General features: G+C 37.2%; 1 protein-coding gene across 1 annotated transcript in view; it reads left to right on the forward strand.

Moving 5' to 3' along the window:
• pitpnc1a (phosphatidylinositol transfer protein cytoplasmic 1a) overlaps window positions 1-23,761 on the forward strand; it is a 298,049-nt gene that overhangs the window by 6,290 nt on the left and 267,998 nt on the right. The window contains exon 3 of the mRNA XM_059948289.1: window positions 2,577-3,265. Within this exon, the coding sequence (XP_059804272.1) occupies window positions 3,218-3,265 (48 nt within the window). The 5' untranslated portion in view covers window positions 2,577-3,217. The remainder of the gene's footprint in view (window positions 1-2,576; window positions 3,266-23,761) is intronic.

Here is a 23,761-nt window from a genome sequence, read left to right on the forward strand (position 1 = left end):
TATCTTCAAACCTATGCTCTATCTTTTTTAGTGCCCAGGAATTTAAAGTTGCTGCTCTCTCCTTCAATATAAACTGGCACATGTTCACCCTCCTTTCTCTTCCTGAAGTCAACAATCATCTTCTTAGTTTTGCTAATATTGAGCAAGATGTTATTGCAGCACCACTCAATCAGGTGAATTCTCTTCCTCTGGTAAGCTGACTCATGGCCATTTGTGATCTGTCCAAAGAATAGTATCGTCGGTGAATATGAAATAGGCATTAGAGTTGTGCTTAGCCACACACTTATCTATGTATAGATAGCAAAGCAGGAGGCTAATCATGTAGTTCAACAACTACAGATCTGCATTTAACACAGTCACCCCATCCAAACTCATCAAGTGTCAAGACCTGGGTCTTTGTGCCTTCCTCTGCAACTGGATACTTGACATCCTCGTCATCCGACCTCAGTCAGTGGGAATTGGTAATAATATTTATTCCTTGATGATCAGCATGTGATGATAATAAATCAATTACTAATTATGTATAGTTTTAGTGTTCTTCACTAATAAAAGCATATAATATAAGGAGTGCAGCGTTCTGGCGAAGTTTGACGTATGAGGAGAAGTTGTCTAGAGTAGGCCTGTGATTTATGGTATTTAGAAGATAGATAGGATATCACAATGAAACTTAGAAAATTCTTATCATGCTGGATGCAGGAATGGTGTTTCCTCAATTAAGGAGTAGGGATCACAGTCTCAGAATAAGGAGTCAGCTATTCAGGAGTGGAATTGGGAGAAATTTCTTCATACACAGAATACTCTATTACCAAGATTTGTGGAGATCCAGTAATTTAGATCATCCAAAACTAAGAACACTAGATTTTTGTTTATTATAGGAATCAAGGGATTTGGGTAGAGTATAGGAAGATGGTGAGATAAATCATTCGAAGAATAGACAAAGAAGTAGCAGATGGAACACACTGTTGGGAAGTGTATGGTCATGCACGTAATGTAGAAATAAAAGTGTACACTATTTTCTAAATGGGGAGAAAATTCAAAAATCTGAGGGTTAAAGGGACTTCAGAGTCCTCAGGCAGGTTTCCTTGTAAATTAATTTGTCGGTTGAGTCGGTGATGAGAAAGGCAAATATAATCTATTTTGAGAGGATAAGCAAAGATATATATGTTGAGGTTTTATAAGGCACTGGCAAGGCCTCACTTGGAGTATTGTGAGCAATTTTAGGCTCCTTATCTAAGAAAGGATGTATTGACATTGAAGAGGGTTCAGAGGAGGTTCTCGAGAATGATTCTGGGAATGAAAGAGTTACCATATTGAGAGCATTTGATGGCGCAGGGCCTTTACTCACTGGAATTCAGAAGAATTGGGGGGGTGAATCTCATTGAAACCTATCAAATGTTGAAAGGCCTCGATAGAGTGGATGTGGAGAGGATGTTTCCTCTGGTGGGGAGGTCGAGGACTGGAGGGTACAACCTCAGAACAGAAGGATGTCCATTTAGAATGGAGATAAGGAGGAATCTCTTTAGTCATAGAGTAGTGAATCTGTGGAATTCATTGTCACAGGTGGCTGTGGAGGCTAATTCATTGGGTATATTTAAGGTAGAGGTTGATAGGTTCTCGATTAGTCAGGGCATGAAGGTTACAGGGAGAGGGCAGAAGATTGGTGCTGAGAGGGAAATAGATTAGCCATGATGAAATGATGCAGCAGATTTGATGGATGGGTCAAATAGCCTAATTTGGCTCCTATATTTTATGGTCTTACAATCAGCCATGAATTGGATCAATGGTAGAAAAGACTCCAAGTGTCAAAAGTCTTGGGAGATTGCTGTGAATTTGTTGGAGAGGATTAGGCTATTGTTTGGTAACTGCTTTGTTTGATTATTGATTTTGTAGAAAAAGAGGAACACTGCAAAAATAGTTTCATAAACTTCAGCAGAGATAAAGTATACTTGAAAACATGTATTACCTAACACCGACTTCTGTAGCAGAAGTATATTGCAGAGTCGTCAGATCAAAAGGTTAACAGATGGGCAATGAAAAAATACCATTTAAGAATGTTCTGAAAGCCTCCTGCTAAGGTGAGAATCCTTGATCCACGAATATTTAAAATGCAGAAGGAATATTTGGGATGGTGTTGAGAATTCTGTGTCTATTTATCAGAAGGGCAAAAAAGCCAAGATGGAAAATATTGCTCTGTCAAGCATCACCTGCCCCATTTGTGGCACAATCTGAATCTCACATTGACCTCGTTAGCAAGCAGTCTCAGGAAAGTTTCTGCAATTTTTTTTTAAAGGTGATTCAGTGTCAGATTTTTTTAAAGCGTGCAGCAGTTAATAACAGTTGGTACAATTCGGAACTAATTATTCATAATAACGATTTTTGATCCATGTCAAACACCTTATAACTCGTAACGTTAAAGCACGATAATATATTGAACGAATCCAATTCTGAAACCATTATTATCCAATATAATTAGAAATGCCAAATGTCTTGTTTGATTAAAAGCACATTTGGAAAATGAGAAATTAAAGCGATTTGTATCAATGACATATGTTTTGTTTGAATTCGCCACATTCTAGACTAGTTTATTTCCGATTGGACGGAGTCATTAGCCTTCCAGGTGCCGTCATTGAAGAAAGCTGCGGGGAGTTGTGCCGAAGCTACAACTGTTAAAGTGATCGGAGAGACAATATCTGTCAAGGTCTTCAAGGATAGCCGGTGTAAAAAAAAGGCAGATATGCTGAGTTGTGCAAGGGGGGTAGTTCAGAGTTCCTGAAACAGGAAATAAGCGGTGTTTGCTTTCTGCTGAAGGAAGGAAAGACTGAAAGAACAAGCAGTATCGTTAAGAATTATGTGAACGTATTCACATTTTGGTGGTTCAGTGCATTTTTGAGGTTGCCTTGCCAATAGCTCTGCTGGAATGAAAGTATTCTCTTCCCAGTTTTCTCTATCGTCAATCAACACTCATTTGCGCGTAATGTTCGGTAAGGAGTCGTTTCAGTCTATTCCAACTCCCTGCCTTCACATGATCTGAACTTGAAATAAGATCTCAAACAAAGATAGCGAAGACTCGCTCCGCTTGTGTTTGATGCATGAACCTTCAGAAGCTAACGGTTGATTTACCCCACTTCATCCGTTGTGCAGCGACTCCGTTCTCCCAACAGAATCTCTCATATAACGAGTTTCAAGGGAAGGGGAAAGAGTCTTTCGAGGAAGGGCTATGTTGGTGAAGGAGTTCAGGATTTGCATGCCCCTAACAGTAGAGGAGGTAAGTGAAGCTTACGTGATAAATATTTAATGGTGGTCTTTTTCCGAACAAAACGTATGCCTGATTAATGTAATTGCAACTAAATGTGTTTTCTATTTAATCTATTATTTGTCCCGGTTAAAGGTTCAGTTGATTTTGTCGGTTTGCATGAAATCGAGTACGTTTCCGGTCTCTTGTTAGGTTTAGGAAACGTTCCATCTGTTTCAGCTTTTACATGCCTCTATTGCAAAGCATTGCTATCACATAACGAAAATCATATGACTGCGTTCTGTGTACACGGACCATGGGCTTTGCACTTGAAAGCTTCCTTGTCTTACTACGAGTAAAAATGAACAAGTCTTCATTTGAAAATAAACAAATAAGTTGAGAAAAATCGGTGAAAGTGACAACTAGCGGGGTATGACATAATACGGTGTCGAAAGAGTAAGCAGGACTACCTCCGTAACACCATAGGCGGGTTTTGGTGTGTACGATGCCTTTGTTTAGATGTTCGAGTCGGAAGCAGTTTCCTGTTCTTCGGATGTGACTACTGAATTATTATTACAGGATACGGTGCTTAACTGCATAGATTAAAGTTCATTTGAACCAAGGTCATCTTTTAGTGTTAGGATTTTATGGGTAAACAAAAATGTGCATATAATACATTCGTCCGTTCATTACTGTCACTAGATGGCGACGGAATGAAACTTGTTTACCTTGTTCTTTGGCAGTTAAGTGTCGCTTAGGGCTGCAAACTATAACAAAACATTAGCTTCAATTCTTTTTCCCTGACTAAGTTTCACCTAAATTAGTTTTAAAGATTTTGTTAAAACAATTTTCAAACAAAATACTTTAAACTTTTACAAGATAACTTGACAACTTACTTGGTACTTTTTTATGCTTTGAATAATCAGGAGGGTTGTCCCCAAGTATACTGAACCGGCCATTAAATCTTCAAAACAGTGTGAATGGTGCCAGATCTTATCAGATGAATTTATTCCAAGTAAGGAATATCTATCTGAACCAAAAAACCTTACAAAATAATTGGACAAACATACATTTACTCAGATCAATGTGATTATGCTAATTACCATTTATCATTAGGGGCCAGCATTGATTCATGGCACTTGAGGTTTAATAGTGTAGCACATTGCAAAGTCATGTTTTGCCAGAGTGTTCAAGGTTTTATGAATAAATATTGAAGAATTCACAAGATAGCTTACATGGAGGAATTATGTGAATAGATTGATAGGGTGTCCAGTTTAATGTTTTTTTCACATCTTTGTCCATGTGCATGTACTATAATTACATAAAATAAAATAAATCATTGTAAAGGCAATATCTTCCAGGTTTTGTGCTGGACAGATAAACAAATGAGTCATTGAGAAGGAAATAAATCATTGTTAAACTTTCTTGAATATTGTAGAAAGGAAATAAATATTAATACCAAATTGTCTGTTTGAGAGTAGCCCCTAAAGGGTATTGTGAACAGCATGCTGAGATTATGTTGATATAACTCAGCAGATAAGGTGTAAAACTCTCATTTCTGTGTGCTAGGAGGATATCCACTGCTGTGGTCACATTCTGTACATTTATGGCCTTATTATTCTCAATAAAATTATTTGTAACTGCTCCTAGTTTACTAAGTGTCCACCTGGAATCAGGAAGCCCCCAAATGTCTTCATCCAGGACTCTGCCAGATAAAGTCACATCCTATGTTTTCATGACTTGTATTTTGACAGCTGTTTTTATCTTGCAAGACTGCACTTTGTGTTGTAAGTAGTCTTTTTTCCTATTGCAATAGTTGTTTCATGCAATTCACCACTGTTTTGCAGATTTCAATAGTGTTGTTTCTCCTGCAATCAATTAACCACTACAGCCACAATTTCAGTACTTAACATGGTTATTCCATGGGTTAAGCTAATGGCTTTGTTGGATAAAGGGAAGGAGAGAAACACTTGTAAAGGCAAGGTTGTCTTCTCAGGTTTTGAATGACCATTTGAAGGAGGCACTGAAATCACAAATTTGTACTTAGATGTAACCTATGTTCAAAGTTCAAATGGTTCAGACTTCCATTTTCATTTTCTTTTTCAGTAGTAAGGCATTTACTGAGTTGTGTAGCTTTCAGAAGCCTGAGCTGCTAATAACTTTTTACATTTTGCAATCAAGATAGCACAAAATGAATTTTTATTGCAGATGCTTTTTTCAGACAGCATATTTATGTTTGATTCAAGATTGTTTAATTTCCAGTATGTAAATGTAAAGGTTGATTCATCAAAAATCTTTATTATAGTTTGTCAGGTGGGAGAGGGGAGGGAAGGTGACTGAAGCTTCATGCTGGAACAGTATTCATTATTTTTCCCCTTCGAAGGAATAGGATAACTTATCAAATTTTAGAGTTCCCTCAAACGTAGGGTTTTTTGACACCCATATAGCAGACAAAGTGCTTAGTAAAACTGAGGAATTATGTGAAACATAATAGGTTCTCTTTGAATATTGGACCATCGCAACAGGACACTGTGAGGCTCTTCAAGACACTGGCAGAAATTACCATGCAGAAAATTGCAATATCACCTCCACTTCAAGCACAAGCTTGAATGAAAGGATGACAACAGATGTAATATCAATACCACTTCTGCTTGGCAAGCAAGAATGCCACATTTAATTACTGAAGGAACATACAGTAAGTTTGTTAAGCCAGTGATGCTAACGCCCAGAGAGACCAAAAATGATGATCACCATCTTGTCACCTCTCTGTACAGCTTTAGCATTTGTGATAGGAATGTTGAGCGGGCAATGAAAAAGGTATAGAGAAGATTTTGTAGAACTGAACCAGGGAAGAGAAATACATTTGTTGAGATAAACTGGAATTGTTCTTGAGCAGAGAAGGATGACTTGATGATTTTGCATGCTTCCAATAAATCATAATGATCTGAGCAGAGTGAATAAAGGAAAACTTTCTGTTGGTAGAAGGATTGTGAATCACAGATTGGAAATGAATCTGAATCAGGCCTATTATCACTGACTTAAATGACATGAAATTTGTTTTGGCAGGGATACAAAGACATAAAATCGCTATAAATTACAAAATAAATAATGCAAAAAGAAGGGATAATAAACCATAAACCTGGTAATAAATATTTATGGATCATTCAAAAATCTGAGAGGAAGAAGCTGTTTTTGAATAATTGAGTGTGGGTTTTCAGTCTCCTGTACCTCCTCCCTAATGACAGTAGTGAGAAGAGGGCATGTCCAAGGTGGTGAGGATCTTTGGTGATGGACGCAGGTTTCTTGATGTACCACCTCTTTGAGATGTCCTCAGTAATGGGAAGGGTTGCCAGTGATGGAGTTAGTTGAATCTACAATCCTCTGCAGTTTCTTTTGATCCTGTATATTTGAGCTTCTGCACCAGCAAAAGAACTAAATGTAATGTGCGGGGGGGGGGGGGGGAGAACTGATAAAGTGGTGAGTGATTATCTTATGGAATTCACTGCTTTAAAGAGTGATGGAAGGAGATCTGATTGTGGTTCTCAAAAGGAAGGTGGATTGATATTTGAGGGAGAAAATATTGTGGGGCACATGGAAAAGTAATGAGGAACTGGACTGATTAGATTGGTTTTCCAGAAAGCTAACATGGGCTTAATGGGTCAAATGATGATGTCCCATTCTATAATGATTCTATTACTCTAGGTTTAGGGTGCAGTTTAAAGAAGTCTTTACTATGCTAAGCCAACTTAAGTTGCTTTCCCACTTCCTCAGTGGCATTCCATTGGCTGCACCACATTTGGTATATTGTGATTGCAATATGTCACCCAGAAATTTTTAACTGTTCTCACCTTGGGCATTCTGTCTTGGTGATGACTTCTACCAAGGACAAGAGCTACAGGCAAATAGGGTCACATGCTAGTTCCTTTTCACAATCACATACAATAAGCATATGGCCAATCCTTCATCTTTGGGTCTAAGTCCTGCAACTCCCTCCCCCGCATTTTTCTAGGAGTACCTTCATCAGAAGGAGTGTTGAAGATCAAGGAAGTAGCTCACTGCCACCTTGTTGAGAGCAATAAATGCTGCTTTTGCTATTGATGCCCATATGATGAAAATTAAATTTAAAATATATTTAGAGTGCTGCTATTGTTATGGTTAAGATTTGATATAGAGGATTTATTTGTTTTAGTTCTGTACTTAAGTAATGTATTCCTAGCTGTTTACCTACGTTCTATTTTCTTGAAAGATGGAATAGCTTTTTTTTTGTTCCCAGACCATTTTACAGACAGGAGTCAGGGACCTCATTGGAAGTGTACATAGCAACAAACACTCACCTAGAATCAGCAGCCTACTATTATGATAGATTGTTTAAACAGCGTCTAAGTAGATAATGTGTTTCCTATTTTATTTGCATCTGTATAAGATTAAGTTACTTATAAAGAGCTGTAGAAATATATTTTTGGTATACTGAGTATCTGTAGATATTGAAACTCTAATTCTGTATAGAATTTGCCTCAAAATATAATGATTTACTCAAATTTTTGTCCCAACAAAGAACTGATACCAAAACTTGTAACAAAATACAGTTTGTATGAATTGTATGGGAAATAAGAGTGATGCCAGTGATTTAAAAAAACTTTTGTACCAATTCATGTATTCAGCCATCCAGTGGATAACTAATAGTGTATTCCAACTGGGTACTTTAGGTTTCAGTGGAATAGTATGGTGGAGCTTGTTACCAAGTCGAACTTTATGCTCCATTAAAATCAATGAAGTGAAAATTGGGTGAATTTTAAATGATAAATGTACTTTATCAGATTCCCCTCGGTGAAGATGAAAATAAATCTCATTACACTCATGCAGAGCATTATCAAATTATAATGCAAGCTGCTACAATGCCATAATTCACTGGGAAATTCAGTAAGTATATTTCATCATTGTACTTACAAACTTCAATCCTTTTTGAGAGTGTAAATATTCAAACATTGACATTTTGTTAATTGAACTCCTGCAATTCATATTTTAAATTTTTGCAAATTGGTGATAAAATGCCATTGAATTCAAATATCAATATCTGTATCATAACATTTGAGAACAGCTTCAAAGTGGAGGTAGACAGCTAATCACAATTGTGGCTAAGTTTGAGATATCTATTTTGATAAATCCAGTTAATAAAGAATAGTACTGTACTTATTCATTTAATTAAAAGAGCTATGAATCAGTACACAACGTTATGTCTCATTTGGCAGTTTAAAGATCAATGACTGTTTGTATAAAATTAGAAAAATGCTGAACAAGCTATGGGCTTTTAAGGAAATGAGCTGTGAGATAAACGTTTGTATGAACAAAGCTTTAATTTAAGTAAGCAATTCTATTTTGAGATTTACTTATGACAGCCTAAAAAGGCTGGGCGTCTTTGTTCTGTTATAGCTCATATTTGCATTATATAGTTTATGTAGATTTAGTTTATAGAATTGCCTCTGATTTCTGGGAATGGCTGTACTGGTACAAATTATTTGCAACTTTATATGTTTTGGGTTTTTTTAATCTCTTCTCTGAGACTGGATTTTGGTTGTGAGTGATGATCTACATTCTGATGGTTACTTGGTGTCATTCACCAAGATACCTAAATGTTATATGATTTTTTTTTAATTTGAGTTTTTCTTTTTTACCTTTTGATGCAGTTTGCTGTTTGAAATGTGATACTTTTTTGCCAAAAAATCTTTCCAGTTATTTTTAAAGACTTAAAATAAATGCAGTAATTTTCTTCACCTGTAAGAGATTGCAAATAAATTAGTCATAACAATGAAAAGTATCTACATGTTCAAAGCAGTTATAGCAATTTAATCTATATATAGACTAGTTATAGCAATTACAGTTACAGTTATAGCAATTAAGAACAAATCTGTGTTCTTACATTTGCTGCTTTGCCATATCATATTTGCCAGTAAGAGTTTTATTGATGTAGGGGAAGGAAAGGGATTTGTTTTTATTTGTCTCCTCTGTATTTAAATTATCAAAGATAAAAACAAAGTAAAATGCATGGCCCTAATTAAAATGGTAAATGTTGCATTAAACAGGTATCAGATCCATTGTGGCAATGTATTTTAAAATAGAAAGTTAAGATGGATTCAGGGCAAGTTGTGAAATAATGCTAAAGCACATTTGATTAAATTCAGGAGAAAAGTAATATCTGAGGTAACTGGAATTTGGAAAAAATTCTTCTGTACACCGTATGTGGTAAATTTGTAATTCAATTCTTTGATTTTAGACTGGCTTCATCAAGTATAAGGACAAATGCTATGCCCTTGAAATATTGCTACAAAATTCCTGAATGTATCAATAGTTAAAATTTTTCCTGAAATGCTGTAAATATAAAATAGTTCATTATTCAGGGTGATAATTGGATAGCTGGAAGGTGTTTCTGAAATGACAATGAATTAATTAGGAAAGCTTTTGTTGCTATTTGATCAGATGTTGCATTCACTGATTTTTTTTAACAAATATTTTTGAAACTCTGGACTTCTTGGTACTTTGAAACAAATACATCTCAGGGATATTGAGGGGGGTGATGAGAGCACTTCATCCAGACCTCAGTGAATCTTTGCAATTCTACGTAGTTGAAGACTATAGAGGTTAGGTTGCTGATGATATGTGGCAGTGATCGATAGGTTTTTAGATATTTTGGGAATCAAGGAAAGTAATGGCTGAGTAAATGGAAAAGATTTTATTGAATGGTAGACAATGTATGAAAGGCTAAATAGCCACTATGTTTCTATTTCATATGTTCATTCAATGTGTAATTCAAATCTGTCTAGATGAAATCAGCCATCTTCAGTTCTACTAATTTTCCCACAGTTTCCTTGATGTACAATACACACATGGATATAGTACATGCAACAATGTGTGCTAAGATGGACTCAATGCAACTGAGTGCTGCAGTTCTTTAAAAGATCAAAAGCTGCTGTGAAACTGAATTTTAATTCTGAGTTAAGTACTTAAAGCACTCCAGCAAGCTCTGTCTGACCTTTTTACTCTCCACCCCCCATCCCCAAGTCTGTTGACAAACATCTATTTTGCTGCAAGCTGCAATTGTGTCGCAAGCTGGTCAAAAATTGCAAGCATCAACTTTCTGGTTGTTACCAGGTAAATATCCTGTGCAACTACATTTTAAATAATACAAAGATTCACCAAGAATTTCAGGGCTCAAGTTTTAATTCAAAAAGTCAAAGCTTTCATTTGCATAACATCTTTCCCTTCACTTTCAGGACATGTCAAAGTGCTTTGGGGAAGAGAAATCCTTTTGCTATGTGGACATTGTTGATATATTAGAGAATGTGGCAGTCATTTTGAAATAGCAAGTTGTCTCAAACACTTATTATAATAATGAATTGATGATCTTGCCTTAGTACTGTTGATGGAAAAATAAATGGTGGCCTCTACAACAGGAATAATCTTTCTTGAATTGTATCTTGAAATATTTCACATTGGACTTTGCTTTAATATTTCATTTGATGGCACATTTGGTAATATAATAAAACACACACAAAATACTGGAGGAACTCAGCAGGCCAGGTAGTATCTTTGGAAAGGAATTAAAAGTTGATGGTTTGGGCCAAGACCCTTCCTCAGGACTAGAAGTTAGAATCAGAAGATATGGAGAGGGGATGGAGTAAAATTTAGGAAGTGATAGGTGAAACCATGTGAGGTGGTAGGTAGATGGGTTGTGGGGGACTGAAGTGAGCAGCGGGGGAAGTGATAAATGGAAAAGGCAAAGAGCTGAAGAAGAAGGAATCCAATCAAAAATGAGAGTGGACATCAAAGAGAGGTAATAAACAGTTAAGGAGAAGAGATGACTGGGGATCAGACTGGACATGGAAGAAGAGAGGAGGAGAGGTGAGGAGAAATTACTGAAAGTTTGAGAAATCAATGTTCATGCCATCAGGTTAGAGACTACTTAATCAGAATATGGGTTGTTGCTCCTCCAGTCTGAGAGTGGTAATATAATTGCCAATATAATAGTTGTTTCGCCATCAAATGAAGTTCTACTTACTTATCAGTTCTGTACTTGCCCAACTCAACGAAATGTTTCAAATCTGATTTCACAACTCTACAGAACCTTCTACTCATCTAATTGTGATAACTTATTATCATATCTGAAACCCCACTGGTTTCCTTGGCTGCATATGTCGAGGGAATACACGATCTGGTCCTGCCAAATCCATGAGATTGAGACGGCTCTTCCATCCCAAACCCTGGTTTGTGTGGATACTGTTTAATTTGCTACTGTAACAAATCCATGCCAAGAAATAACAGGCAGTGCACTGCATACGATTAAAGGAATTATATTCATGAATCTTAACTTAAGGGTTAGTAAAGAAAAAGTAAAAAGCAAAAGCACCCATTATAATTAAACAGTCAAATGTGCACAATCCTGCGCACGGACTGTTTGAACTGCTTCCGTCTGGTAGGCGCTTCAGATCCCTCCAGACTAAGACTAATAGGCACTGGAAAGTTTTCTCCCTACTGCGGTCACTTTGCTGAACAGTTAACTGCTGGTTAACTGTCGGCTAACTATTGCTTGGATTGCACTACTTGTATGTATAATCTATATTTTCATTTATATTTATCATTATTATTGTTATGAGCAGAGAGACAACATCTGCCGGAAGTAAATTCCTTGTATGTGTACAGGTACTTGGCAATTAAAGTCTGACTCTGATTCTTCCCAAAATTCATGTTCACCGATCCTCAGTAAATCTTGGCACCCAGCTCCATTGAATCACGGTCCCCCACTGGGTCGAATCCTCTGACCAGTTCTCTCCAGCATCTTCTCTTCCTCTCCCACCAAACAAAAAAAAACAGCTTACATTCCAATCACCCGTTATCTCTAACCATAACCCAGACACTGCTTCTACAGAAAGACCATTACGTTAACAGTGAAACCTTTCCCAGGGTTTTACATATCTTATACTTTACAACAAATCTCTTTAGTCTTGTCCTTGGTTTTCCTACAATGGGTCCAAATCCTGAAGGGCATTTACTTGCTTCTATGTAATTATACAGGTTGTCCCCAGGTTACAGACACCAGACTTCAGTACATCCCCAATATATGAATGAATACACATAAATTCAAAAGTGCAACTTGTGTTGTCAAGTTCTTTCCTATAAATAGCAGCTTCCTATGTGCACTGGGGTAAAGAGAACACATCATGGGAGGATAATGCAAGTCTCCTGCCACCCCAGTCATCTTGAGTGAGCCATACTAACTGTTGGGGAAATTCACTATGCAAGGTAGCATCAGTAAAAGCAAAACACTAGTTTCCATATTGAGAGCAGTGCTTGTGGTCCTTTATAAACACTCTTTATAATCCTGTGCTGTGTCGACCACTGTACGTGTACTGAGCATATAATTCTAAAAAATATTTTGACATGATTTTGCTTCCTCAAAGCAAGTCAAGTCACTTTTATTGTCATTTTGACCATAACTGCTGGTACAGTACATAGTAAAAATGAGAATGTTTTTCAGGACTGTGGTGTTACATGACACAGTACAAAAACTAGACTGAACTACGTAAAAAAAAAAAAGAGAAAAAATACACACACACAACTACACTGGACTACAGACCTACCCAGGACTGCTTAAAGTGCACAAAACAGTGCAGGCATTACAATAAATAATAAACAGGACAGTAGGGCAAGGTATCAGTCCAGGCTTCGGGTATTGAGTCTGATAGCTTGGGGGAAGAAACTGTTACATAGTCTGGTCGTGAGAGCCCGAATGCTTCGGTGCCTTTTCCCAGACGGCAGGGGGGAGAAGAGTTTGTATGAAGGGTGCATGGGGTCCTTCATAATGCTGTTTGCTCTGCGGATGCAGTGTGTAGTGTAAATGTCCGTGATGGTGGGAAGAGAGACCCCGATGATCTTCTCAGCTGACGCAGCTGTCACAAATGAAACATATGTGACAGTAGTGCATCTAAGAAAAGGAAAGGTCACAATGGATATAATTAAGTGATCTGAAAAGGGAGAAATATCAAACATTGGGTTTCAGTTGTTCAATGGTAGATACATATTTTTGAGCATGTTAAGAGTGGTCTTGATACAGGCTACCAAAATTGCAAAGTGGTTTGATAACTGAGATGGGAAATTCTGTTAGAGATTTGACTTGAGAGTCAAAATCAATACCAAATACTCCATTAGTGGGATAATTGAAGATGATGCAAAGAGCATGTTCAAAGATTTGAAGAAAAAGCAAGGTAATGAAAGTGGAGAATTTTTCACCAGGAGAAGGTGATATACTTTAATTAAGGGCTAATTGCTTAACATTAAAGTGCAAAATTAAGAGAGGAATAGATAGAGTAAATGTAAGTAGGTTTCTTCCACTGAGGTTGGGTGAGACTAGAACAAGAGGTCATCAGTTAAGGGTGAAAGGTGAAATCTTTGCGGGGAACCTGAGAGGGGACTTCTTCATTAGAGGGTGGTGAGAATGTGAAGTGAGCTGCCAGCAGAAGTAATGGATGCAGGTTACGTTTCAACATTTAAGAGAAGTTTAGATAAGTACATACATGGGAGGGGCATAGAGGGTTCCGGTACAGATGCATGCTGATAGGACTAGGCTGAATAATAGTCAGCATGGACTAGATGTGCCAAAGAACTTCTTTCTGTGGTGTAGCACTTTATTACTATATGCAAAAGGAAACAGCAAGTGCTAATCATGCTGTGACAAGTGAATTTCTTGATGCTATGGCTCAGACAATTGATGAGGGGAGTTATTGTTATGAACAAGTGCTCAGTGTGGAAGGGACTGCATAATGTTGGATAATATACCTTGGAGGAAAAGAATGTTCCAGGGCATTAAGCAGCAAAAAGGAAACTGACCTCACTGTGTGGTGGAAGTTCTTTGGGAGTTTTCATTCTTAAGTGTTAGGTGTTTTTTTTTAATCCATTTGACAACCCTTGGACTCTTAAAGGAATTTGGAAGGCATACCTAGAGTCATTTCGGAGGTCAATGCAATGGCTTGATGAAGATCAGTTTAAGAACCATTTTCTTCCTGAGTTGGAGAAATACTGTGCTTTTAAGGATTTGCCAGTCAAGGTTTTCAATAATGTCCCTAGATATCCTGCATTTTTGGATGACTTTCATCCAAAAATGGATGGTCACAGTATTGTACATGCACTGAACATATTAGTTGTTCTCCAGCTAATGTGTCCAAGGTGTAATTGCAAGCTTTAAAGCAAGGTACTTCTGCAAGACTTTTTCTCAAGCTATTACGGTAACAGTGCAACAGAAAGCAAGACTTGAAGTGACTTTTGAAAGTCACACAACATCTATGATTTGATGAAAAATATTGCAGGAACTTAATCTGAAGGAAATGAAGTATGAACGGTGTATTGAAGGAACTTTGCCCTCATGCTTTACATGATGTCTGAGGGTTTTTTTTTTGGGGACAATAGACGATGTGAAAGAGAAATGTGCAGTTCTTGGTAATCAACTCCAGCTGAAGAATAATGAGGATGATGTCAATAACTTGGTTTGAATCTTGTATTGAAGTGCTAAGCAATAAAAACATCATGGCAAAGCAACTGTTAAAAGAGGAAAAGGAATAATAAATTGAATCCCCAGAATGTAAAAAGACAGATTAGTACAAAAGAATTCACAGCAGTTTTGAAGAAATTTGTAGAAGGTTGGGCAATGCCAGAAGAGCAAGTCCTTAATTTTGCAAACTTGCACCAAAGCTTTAGCGGTGTCAATAAGAGTATTCAATGGTGTAAAGACTTTTCAGAAGTAAAGCATCAATTTGATATTTTGCTTTTTAAAAAAAATATTCTGAAAGAAAATCAAAGGCACCAGCAGCATCTCTACAACCAATTGCATCTACCTGAGTACTGTGGAGACATAGTTACTATTTCAAGTGATTTTTGTGTATGTACAGACATATTGTCAAACTTACTGACAAATTCAAATTATTGATGTCTGTAAAAACTGAACCCATATGTAGGCTGGAGGTGATCTGTATGTAAGTGATTTGTTCATTGATGGCAGCTGTTTAATGTGAAAGAATTTTATAAAGGTTCCTTGATTTTTTTTTTGCCATAACAAAAATATACAGGAGATATTTAAAACTTAAAAGGGCATGGAGTGATTTATGTTGCGACATGGGATAAACATGGGATAAACCACAGACACAATGAGTCAGTTTAAATAATTACAGGCTACTTTGTATTGCAGAGATATTATAGTAAGATGTTAGTTTTCTAGAAACTTACTGGGCTGATAATTTCATTCTCATTTATTTATAACAGTCATATTCAAATATTAAAAATACATTTCTAATAGATTTATTAGAGTAATTCTTACAGAAACTTGACCTGAGTCTCTGGGAAATGCATCCATTCCTTGGCTTCCTTTAGAGAATAGCTTTAATTTTTTTGTGGAATGCATTGGGATGTATATTTAACTATTTTTGTTACTGTTTTTACAATATTTTCCATTCATGCTATGGAGCAGAATGTGAGGGAAGAGTGGAAATAAAATTGCAACTATTGATATTGCCATGTTTATTTTAAAATTGTAAAATAAGAATTCAATATGGATATTTCTATTTTGTATTTAGATGTAAAAGATTAAAAATTATGCTTTTTTGTTAATAACATATATTTCCATAAAACATCAGATCTATTATTGTTAGCTATGAATTTTAGTTATAAATTGAAACAGGTAGCCAAAATAGATATGTTCTCAAATGGTAGGAGTGGGCAACTGTGGCTGACACAGGAAGTTAAGGAATGCATAAAAGCCAAGGAAAGGGCATATAAGGGAGCAAAAGTGATTGGGAAGTTCTTAAAATCCAACAAAAGGCAACTTTAAAAAAACCACAAGAAGGGAAAATGTGAAATTTGAGGACAAACTAACCAATAATATAAGGGAGGATACTAAAAGCTTTTTCAGTTATAAAAAGAGTAAAAGGGAGGTGAGAATTGATATTGGACCACTGGAAAATGATGCTGGTGAGGTAGTAATGGGGGATAAGAAATGGCAGAAGAACTTAATTGGCACCTTGCATCAATCTTCACTGTGGAAGACTCTAGCAGTGTGCCAGAGATCCATGAGTGTCGGGGAGCAGGAGTGAGTGCTATTGCCATCACAAAGGAAAAGGTGCTAGGCAAACTCAAAGGTCTTAAGGTGGATAAGTCACCTGGACCAGATGGACTACATCCCAGTCCTGAAAGAGATGCTGAAGAGATAATGGATGCATTGGAATGATCTTTCAAGAATCACCTGATTCTGACATGGTCCTGGAGGACTGGAAGATTGCAGATGTCACTCCACCCTTTAAGAAGGAAGGAAGTCAAAAGAAAGGAAAGTATAGGCCAGTTAGCCTAACCTCAGTGTTTGGGAAAGTGTTGGAGTCTATTATTAAGGATGAGGTTTTGAGGTACTTGGAGACTAATGATAAAGTAAGTCAGAGTCAGCATGGTTTCTGTAAAGGGAAATCTTGCCTGACAAATCTTAGAGTTCTTCAAAGAAGTAACAAGCAGGGTGGGCAAAGGAGAAGCAGTGGTTGTTATTTACTTGGATGTTAGGAAGGCATTTGATAAGAGGCTGCTTAACAAGATTAAATCTTGAGGTGTTACAGGAAATGTATTGGCATGGATAGAGGAAGGACTGTCAGGCAGGAGGCAGTGAATGGGAATAAAAGGGGCCTTTTCTGGTTGGCTGCCAGTGATGAGTGGTGTTTGTCGGGGGTCAGTATTGAGACTGCTTCTTTTCACATTGTTTGTCAATGATTTGGATAATGGAATTGATGGGTTTGTGGCAAAGACTCCTTTTCTCTTGGTGCTATGTGAGGCCTGTAGGTGGAGGTTCCTCACAATGTGTAGGTCTTTACAATTTTTATTAGCCTTGTATTTATTTTAATGGATTAATTCACTTTGCAAATGGTATAATTATCGTATAATTCCTTCAAAAATTTGGCAAAATAGAATGATTTTTATAAAATAGGTGATTAATTTCTTATGAATGTTCTCTCCTGAGTCATTAAAGAGCCCTTTTACTGTTTCCATTGGAGAATCTAATGATGTTCATACTACACCATTTCCTCAGCAGAGAGTAGAAATTGTAAAGTTGTAGTTAATGGTTCTCTTCTCCTTATTTGCCCATCACCCCCTCTGCTTCCCCTCCTCCTTCCCTTTCTGGTACTGTCCTCTCCTATTAGCTTCCTTCTTCTGCCCTCTGCCTCTTCCGGCTTTGAGCATTCCCCCCCACCCCCACCCACCAATCTTCCCCCTTGTCTGGTCTCACCTGCCAGTTTGTACTGTCTCCTTCCCATCCCTCCCACCTTAGTCTGGCTGCTTTTCCCTTTCTAATCCTGATGAAGGGCCTTGGCCCAAAATGTCAATAGTTTATTGCTTGAGTACCTCAAGCAATTTAAGTGTGTGTCTGTTGCTCAAAACATTAGTTAACCTTTATATCTGCCAGGCAATGAGCTTTTTTAAATTAATCACACACAAGTTTTAAAAGCATTGTAATTCGAACTAGTAAGATGAAGGAGCTACATTTTTCCATTGTTAGAGAAAGTCAATGAGAAAAGATGTGATTGTGTTTTCAATCCTCATAGGAGTATCCTATAGGAGTATACATTTAAAGAACATTAACAAAAATGTAAGGAAATAATAATAGTTGTGGTTGAGATTTGTTCTTGTACATACTTCTCGGTGAGATTTTTACCTTGCTCTTTTCTACCACAATAAACTTCCCAAGCTTAGTCTGCCATTTAAAATTGGAGTCCAATTAGTGTTCAAATGCTTAGAACCAAGAAAGAAACTAAGTTAGGTCTGGAATGGAAGTTGTTAGTAATTGTTACAATCACCAGATGCTCATCTTTGCCTCGCTCACAGATCCCTGAATCAACTTTAATTTTAAATTTACAAAAGCTGCTTCTAGCTGCAACATCGATTGCTGTTATCAAATTGAAACTTTTTTCAGTAGACAGAGAAAAATATTCCACTGGAACTTTTATTGGAATTTCCAATAAAAGATGAAACTAATGGGAAGTAGTGTTGCAAAATTAAATGATCTGAATTGGCACAGGAATGTACCTTAACTGGGAGAAAGGTGGCAGGAAAATGAACAAAACTCTGAATCTTTCAATTCCTAACAAGTCAGTGCCCATTTTTAATGTCGTTGAACCTCTTGTTTGCTTAAAATTCATGTATCCCTGTCTTTTTATTGCAATTTTGTTTTAAAATCTCTCCATTCAGGTTAATACTCCTATCACTGTAATAAAAAGGTGTGAACAATGATTAATGATTACAAATTTATGATTGTCAACCTACAGTACGTTGGTTTTATGGAGTAGTTTTAAAACAGTCTACAGTACTCTAGTGTCCAGCCTGCAACTAGATCCTTGGCTTCCTGACCAAGATGCTGCAATTAGTAAGGATAGGCAGCAATACCTCCACTATGATTATTCAAAACACTGCAGATGCTGAAAATCTGAAATAAGAAGAGAAAGAATGGAAACTCTTCACAGATCAGGCAGCAGTTACAGAAGGAGAAATGAGAACTAGCAAAAGCAATTATATTGAGCTCCTGCTTGCTCTTAAGGATAAGGGTCCAGTAGTCCTGATTTTTACTTCTTGACAAGAATGGTTTTATAATTTTAGCTTAATATTTATTTAAATTTTAACTTATTTGTATACATTTTTATCTGTTTAAAATAATGGGATCAGAGCTTAATACTTTAAATAAATAAGCATGCAGATTTTAACAGAGGTCCCCATCCTTGGGTCCATGCACCCCTTGGTTAATGGTAAGGGTTCATGGCATAAAATGATTGGGATCCCCTGTATTAGCATGATCATATAATTGTGGTGTAACATTGGCAATTTCGCTGATATGTAGCTACAATAATCCATAATGCTACAATTACTGAGAGATCCATGAGGAAGATAAGGATATGGATCTTATTTGCTTGTGTGTACAGTTTAATTCCAGATTTTTGCTTTGATTTAAAAAAAAAATTGATGTATATCACCTTGGAATTCTTGTAACTGAAGCAAATTAAATTGCATGAGCTTTTGATTAACTTTATTCACTTTTGCTTCAAATTAGTGGTTGGTTTTGCTGTGTTTATTTGCTCAAGGTTATGTATATCTCTTCTATTATTTAAATAACAATATCAAGCCTTGAGTTAGAGGCATTTACATTACTACAAAATCCAAATGATGTACCAAAGCACAATAGAAACACACAGTACCTCCCTGCAGTTGTTTAATCAACTGAGATTTAGGTCTTTGAAACAGTTTTGGCTTCTTGGTTTGCGGAAGGAACAGAGGATGGGTGTGGAAAATAATGGAGAAAAAATTACTTAGCAGTATTGACTCTCTTATCTTAGTATTTGATAAAGTGCAGCAGCTGAAAATTGGCTGCCTGACCCACCCTGTAGGCCTCAAGATACACATGCCCTTCAAAGAACTGTTAAAAGGATAAAATAGAAAACACTTCCAAGTGGACTAAATCACTGGAGAAACTGGAGAAGTTGCAGATATGAAAGTCTTTATTCATCATGACAAACAGACGTTGTCTTGAAGACGTTCGGTAGACTCCCACAAACACAAAAGTATATCACAATTTTATACCCTTAAGGTTAAAGGAGGATTTTCAGTACATTTTCAACAGCTACACTGATATTTTACTTCAATACTTTAGGTTGACGAATGGTTCCTATTGATGTGCATATTTACAGTGGAAGGACATTGCAATTGATACAATACCTCTGAAGGTTTAAGTGCCTTTGCTGGGAGAAATTAATTAACAGATGTTCTAAAAATTTCTGATGTCAGAGAGCTAGGCATGCAACTATTGATAGACACTCTGGTCTGAAAGCTTCTTTGAACTTGTTTACAATGGTGCAAATTACTTGAACCCATATTTGCCTGGGATTGATACAAACCAATTAACACAACCCAATTGTCTTAATATTTAGTTGAATTGAATTGACTTTATTTCTTACATCCTTCATATACATGGGGAGTAAAAATCTGTAAGTTACATCTCCATCTAAATATGCAATGTGTAATCATAGTAATTTATAATAAATAGAACTGTCAATGTAATGTAGAGTACACTCAAGTCAGCATGAGTTCATCAGTCTGATGGCCTGGTAGAAGAAGCTGTCCTGGAGCCTATTGGTCCTGGCTTTTATGCTGCAGTACCACTTCTTGGATGGTAGCAGCTGGAATAGATTGTGGTTGGGATGGCTTGGGTCCCCAATGATTCTATAGGCCCTTTTTACACACCTGTCCTTGATACATTTGCAAAAGTCTCATAGTCACCATTTTGCAAACCATATCTCTTACAGACTGTATTGTTTAGTTGCAAAGGTATGCTTTTAACTTGAATTTACTGTTTAATTTACAACTTGCATTAAGAAATAAACTCTGCTTTTTGTTTGAATTAATATCTGCTATATTCACATAACTCCAAAATAATCCCTAACAGTGTGTGAGATTTTGTTGGTTTTGAGCAGAGTAGCACGAGAATGATGTAAATAGACAATGAGTAGTCAAAAAGGTATTTCCTTTTTTAAATCAGATAAGAACTTTACAGTATTTTTAGCTATTTAATATCATCTGTATAACTTTATTTCATTAGTCAGTTAGTTCAGATTGTCAACATCTCCTTCATAATCATCATCAGTACAAATGCACCACAAGCATGTGTGATCAGCCCCCTACTCTTCTCGCTTATACTTGTGTCTGTGAGGCATAGCAGAGCTCCAATGCCATATTTAAGCTTGCTGATGACACCACTGTCGTGGCTTAATCAAAGGTGGTGACAAGTCAGCGTATAAGAGATTCTTGCTAAGTAGTGCCATAATATCAACCTCTCACTCAATGTCAGCAAGACCAAGGAGCTGATTTTTGATTTCAGGAGGAGAAATCTGAAGGTCAGAGTCAGTCCTCATCAGAAGGTCAGAGCTGGAGTGGGTCAGCAACTTTAAATTCCTCAGTGTTATCATTTCAGAGCATGTGTCCTAAGTCTACACATACGTGCCATTATGAAGAAAGCACATCTACTTTCTCAGAAGATTCAATATGTTATCTAAAACTTTGATAAATAGCTATAGATGAGCAGTGGAGAGTATAACAGCACATTTGGAAAGAGGTGAAATCATCAGACAAAGTCAGCATGGATTTGTGAAAGGAAAATCATGTCCGACGAATCTTGTAGAATTTTTTGAAGATGTAACTAGTAGAGCGGATAGGGGAGAGCCAGTGGATGTGGTATATTTAGATTTTCAAGAGGCTTTTGAAAAGGTCCGATGCAGGAGATTAGTGTGCAAACTTAAAGCACATGGTATTGGGGGTATGGTATTGATGTGGATAGAGAATTGGTTGGCAGACAGGAAGCAAAGAGTGGGAGTAAACGGGACCTTTTCAGAATGGCAGGCAGTAACTAGTGGGGTACCACAAGGCTCAGTGCTGGGACCCCAGTTGTTTACAATATATATTAATGATTTAGACGAGGGAATTAAATGCAGCATCTCCAAGTTTGCGGATGACACGAAGCTGGGCGGCAATGTTAGCTGTGAGGAGGATGCTAAGAGGATGCAGGGTGACTTGGATAGGTTAGGTGAGTGGGCAAATTCATGGCAGATGCAATTTAATGTGGATAGATGTGAGGTTATCCACTTTGGTTGCAAGAACAGGAAAACAGATTATTATCTGAATGGTGGCCGATTAGGAAAAGGGGAGGTGCAACGAGACCTGGGTGTCATTGTACACCAGTCATTGAAGGTGGGCATGCAGGTACAGCAGGTGGTGAAAAAGGCAAATGGTACGTTGGCATTTGTAGCAAAAGGATTTGAGTACAGGAGTAAGGAGGTTCTACTGCAGTTGTACAAGGCCTTGGTGAGACTGCACCTAGAATATTGTGTGCAGTATTGGTCCCCTAATCTGAGGAAAGACATTCTTGCCATAGAGGGAGTACAGAGAAGGTTCACCAGATTGATTCCTGGGATGGCAGGACTTTCATATGAAGAAAGACTGGATCGACTAGGCTTATACTCACTGGAATTTAGAAGATTGAAGGGGGATCTTATTGAAATGTATAAAATTCTAAAGGGATTGGACAGGCTAGATGCAGGGAGATTGTTTCTGATGCTGGGGAAGTCCAGAATGAGGGGTCACAGTTTAAGAATAAAGGAGAAGCCTTTTAGGACTGAGATGAGGAAAAACTTCTTCACACGGAGAGTGGTGAATCCGTGGAATTCTCTGCCACAGGAAACAGTTGAGGACGGTTCATTGGCTATATTTAAGAAGAAGTTAGATATGGCCCTCGTGGCTAAAGGGATCGGGGGTATGGAGAGAAAGCAGGTACAGGGTTCTGAGTTGGATGATCAGCCATGATCATACTGAATGGTGGTGCAGGCTCGGAGGGCCGAATGGCCTACTCCTGCACCTATTTTCTATGTTTCTAGTATATTGACTGGCTGCACCACAGACTGGTATGGAAACACCAATTAAAAGGAAAAGCCTTGAAAAAGTAATGGGTACAGCCCAGTTCATCACTGGTAAAGCCCTCTGCACCATTGAACACATTTACATGGAGCACTTTACATGGAAAGCAGCATCCATCATCAAGGATTCTCGCCATCCAGGCCATGCTCTCTTCTTGCTGCTGCCATCAGGAAGGAGGTACAGGAGCCTCGGGACTCACACCACCAGGTTTAGGAACAGAAACTACCCCTTATTTGGCTCTTGAACCAGAGGGGATAACTTTACTCACCCTGTCACTGAACTGTTTCCAAAAATAATGGACACATTCAAGCAACACACACATCTACAGATTTCCTTGTGTCTGCAGACACATTCAAGAACTCATTACCTCATTTTCTTGATATTTATCGCTTATTTATTTATTATTATTGTTTCAATTTTTCTTTTGCATGGTTTGTTGTCTTTTGCACATTGGTTTCAGTCCTTTTGGGAGTAGTCTTTCATTGATATTACTGTTGTATTTACTATAAATATCTGCAAGAAAATGAATCTCAGGGTTAGATATGGTGACATATATGTACTTTGATTTTAAAAAATGAATTTATACCTTGAAAAGACCATACATTTTGGCACAAATTATTAAAATTATATATTTTGCTTTATTTATATATATTTCCTGCTCTACCTGAAGATTTTTATTTTTCTTTCAAACCATATTACTAGTGTTGTTCCTTTTTCTGTTTGGAAGATGTCATTTCATGGTTCATATTGGGATAATGTCCCTCAGTTCAAAAGCATTTCTGCTGCCCAAGTGGTTATCCTGGATGTCTGAGATGGAGTCAGCAAACTATTTGATGTAACAGCTGGGACCAATCATATCCATTGCATACACTTGGAAAAGGTGTATGCATATACGTACATTACATACTTCCAGAATACAAATATATGTACTTAATGTGTTTATTTAGTCAACAAACCTATGCCAAAATTTATTAGCAAAGAAGAAATTTAATTTGATCAATAATA

The sequence above is a fragment of the Hypanus sabinus genome, chromosome 23 (assembly GCF_030144855.1).
Source record: "Hypanus sabinus isolate sHypSab1 chromosome 23, sHypSab1.hap1, whole genome shotgun sequence".
Lineage (NCBI taxonomy): Eukaryota > Metazoa > Chordata > Chondrichthyes > Myliobatiformes > Dasyatidae > Hypanus > Hypanus sabinus.